This window comes from Carassius auratus, chromosome 10, assembly GCF_003368295.1.
Source record: "Carassius auratus strain Wakin chromosome 10, ASM336829v1, whole genome shotgun sequence".
In the NCBI taxonomy this organism is placed as follows: domain Eukaryota; kingdom Metazoa; phylum Chordata; class Actinopteri; order Cypriniformes; family Cyprinidae; genus Carassius; species Carassius auratus.
The window spans coordinates 16,697,891-16,700,787 of record NC_039252.1 but is presented as its reverse complement, the minus strand read 5'-3'; the positions used below and the strand labels follow the sequence as shown (position 1 = coordinate 16,700,787).

Genomic DNA, 2,897 nt, shown 5'->3' with positions numbered 1-2,897 from the left:
AGTTACGCCAAACTTTCTGAGCGCAAGGAATTGTAGCTAGAATATTTACTTTATTGCAACGTTACATTGACCTAAAATCGGTTTTTCAACGTGTACCACTTGCATAAACACTGCATCCGTAGGCAGTATTATTCGTAGGGACTGTCATCGTTGTTTCGCGTGCTGTGTGACGTCAGAACTCGGAGAATATCGATCTAGTATGAAACACGAGATCACGGGTGGGAAGTCACGGGTTTGACTGCCGTTCCAGTGCACTTTCACGGGTTTAAGGCTGGAAAAACATGGGTTATTGGTTGCCTGGAACATTGCATCATACTAGGCTGAGGCTACCTTTCCTCCACTGCTCCCCAACGTGACGTCATTAATAGCAAAAACGTAAAAAAACTGGTCTTTAAGACCATTTTTGAGACATTTTACAAAATGCTATACATATATTGAGTGATTTATGTACCCATTAATCGAAAGTGGTGGTTAACCTGCAACATGGCCTTTAACATTTAAACAGTCACTCCTGAAACTTGCAGTGTGTACGTGACGAATCACTGTAACGCCTCAGTTTGGGGTGGAACATTTCTGGTAATTTTCCATAAACTTTCCAAAATTGCACAGATTCCAACAAATTTCTGGAATTTCTGGAATGTTTTTTTAATTTTCGGGAAATTTCCCACCTTTTTGCAAACATAACGTCTGCTTTACTAATACTTAAAGCATGAAATAAACATGAATGAACATCAGAAGGTATCTTGTATTAACTATGTAAAGATGTCAATGTAACGTTTTTAAAGTTCAAGTCCACCATAAATTTACTAGTCCTGTCTGGATTGTCTGTCAGACAAAAGCAGATTCGGCGTAATGATTGGTCAGATCAGCTGTCAATCAAACTCCCTGCGAAGGGTCATCCTGATTAGTCCGGCGTTTGTCACTCATACGGTGGTCATGACTTTCAGTGATCCACTCCTGAACCTCAGGATCTTCTTCTTGAGCGCGTGCGACGCCTTGATCTTCACGAAGGCTTTGGGCTGCGGCGGGTGTGATGGAGAGGGCGGAGCCAGCTGTGGGCGGAGCTGCTGTGGCCAGACCAATCCGCCGCTCTCGTCGGAGTCACTGGAGAGTGAGCTGGAGCCGGGAGACTCGGCCTCGCTCAGACTGGACTCTGACTCTCGGAGCGCGTAGCCGTCTGGTGGGAACTGATGATGATGATGATGTGGTTGGGCGTAGACCCGAGGTTTGCGTGAGCGTCTGACTGGCTGTTCAGGAGGCGTCTCTGCTTCGTCCTGACTCAGCTCTAGCGTGGAGCGCCAGCGGCGGTGACCGGAGCCACGTCGTGTTTTGGCTTGAGCATCGCGCTCCATGGTGTTATATTTGCGCTCTCTTTGCCCAAGCAGGCTGTTCTCGGATTGAGCACGACATGCTTTCCTTCCAGGTTTCTTCTGCGCAATCTTGTCCTCTGTGAAGCGGCACTTCTTCGCCGTGGCTCTGAGCTGTGAGGTGGTGGGTTTGTGAGCGGCGTGTGTTCGGTGCGCAGCGGTGGGAGCGTGACGCGGCTGCGCTGGGATGTACTGCGCGTTCACCAGCTCGTCGGACGATGCCGAGCGAGCGTTCGGATAGGATTCGGCTTCGCTGCTGCTGGGATCCAGAGCTCCACAGCGGATCCCGGCGAGTCGGGGATAGCATGCATGTCTCTCCTCAGGGATGTACGGCGGATCCTTGCGGCACAGACTGCTCTGTCGGACCACAGCTCGGGCATCAGGTCCAAGGCTGGTGCGGGGTTTAGTGGGTCGGGCGGGAGGCGAGCGCCGCTGGATCAGGCCCAGGATGTACGTTTCTGCATGCTGCGTCTGTCTGTAGTCGTCTGCGTCGGGTTCTTCCTCACTGGGATGCCAGATCCACGGCTCGTCTTCAGTGATGCCCTCTAGAGGCGGATAGGGTGCGGAGAAAGAGCGGGGAACCGCGGCGCGAGCGTTCAGCTCACGGCTGACCAATACATCTCCTACAGAGAGAGACGCTGACAGTTAGCGTGAAACAACATACAGCAGCCTCAACCTAAACCAACACCGTTTAGTGCTTATACACCCTATTCCTACACGAGACTTTCGGTTCTACAGAGAAATAACGAGAAGAGTGACGATGTGCAATAAACATTAAAACTGTTTAGCAGTGGACTTCATTGTCTGTTTATTCTCAGTTGTGCATGTCATTAAATTCTCGAGCTTGTTGTAGCAGGACCGATTCTGATTGGGTGTCAATGTTTTTATTGTTCATTAGTTGCTATTGCTAGCCATTCCGAAATCGCCTAGCCTACCTGTAACGGTTTCAAAACAGTTACAGTGGTTTGCCATCGGGGGGCGATCTCTGTAATCCTGTGAATAATGCTAGTTCACTTGGATCGTAGCCCAACACTAGTATGAATGAAACAGACTTAGATGTGTTTTTAGTGTTCAACAATGCCCACTCCATCCTATTTTCTGTAAAAAAAAAATAATAATTATCGTAAACTTGAATTGGAGACATGATAACCCATGTTTTTCTTCAGTGTACAGACTCGTTCTTTTAATCATTTGTTTTGAAAAACAAATTTTTGTATTGTTGCCTCCCTAATATTGATTTAAAAGTCTAAACATCCAACATAACACACACAACGTGGCCTTTATACATTTAAGACTGTGCTTCAGTCTGTGTTTGTGTGTGTGTGTGTGTGTGTGTGTGTTCGCTCTAACAGAGAGGGTCTTTCTTTCAACAGGAGTGCATTTTCACACTGAAGCTTTAAGGTCTCATGACTCTGTGTGTGTGTGTGTGTGTGAGAGACAGGAAGTCTCCGCTTTAACCATTTCACTGTCAAAATACAACACACTTTTTCTATACATCTTAAAGGACAGTCTAGAACTAAAGAGTGAAAT

General features: G+C 47.4%; 1 protein-coding gene across 1 annotated transcript in view; it reads right to left on the bottom strand.

Annotated features, from left to right (window-relative positions):
• Positions 1 to 749: 749 nt before the first annotated feature.
• Positions 750 to 2,897, bottom strand: part of LOC113110085 (dapper homolog 3-like) — an 8,227-nt gene continuing 6,079 nt past the window's right edge. The window contains exon 4 of the mRNA XM_026274093.1: positions 750 to 1,990. Within this exon, the coding sequence (XP_026129878.1) occupies positions 924 to 1,990 (1,067 nt within the window). The 3' untranslated portion in view covers positions 750 to 923. The remainder of the gene's footprint in view (positions 1,991 to 2,897) is intronic.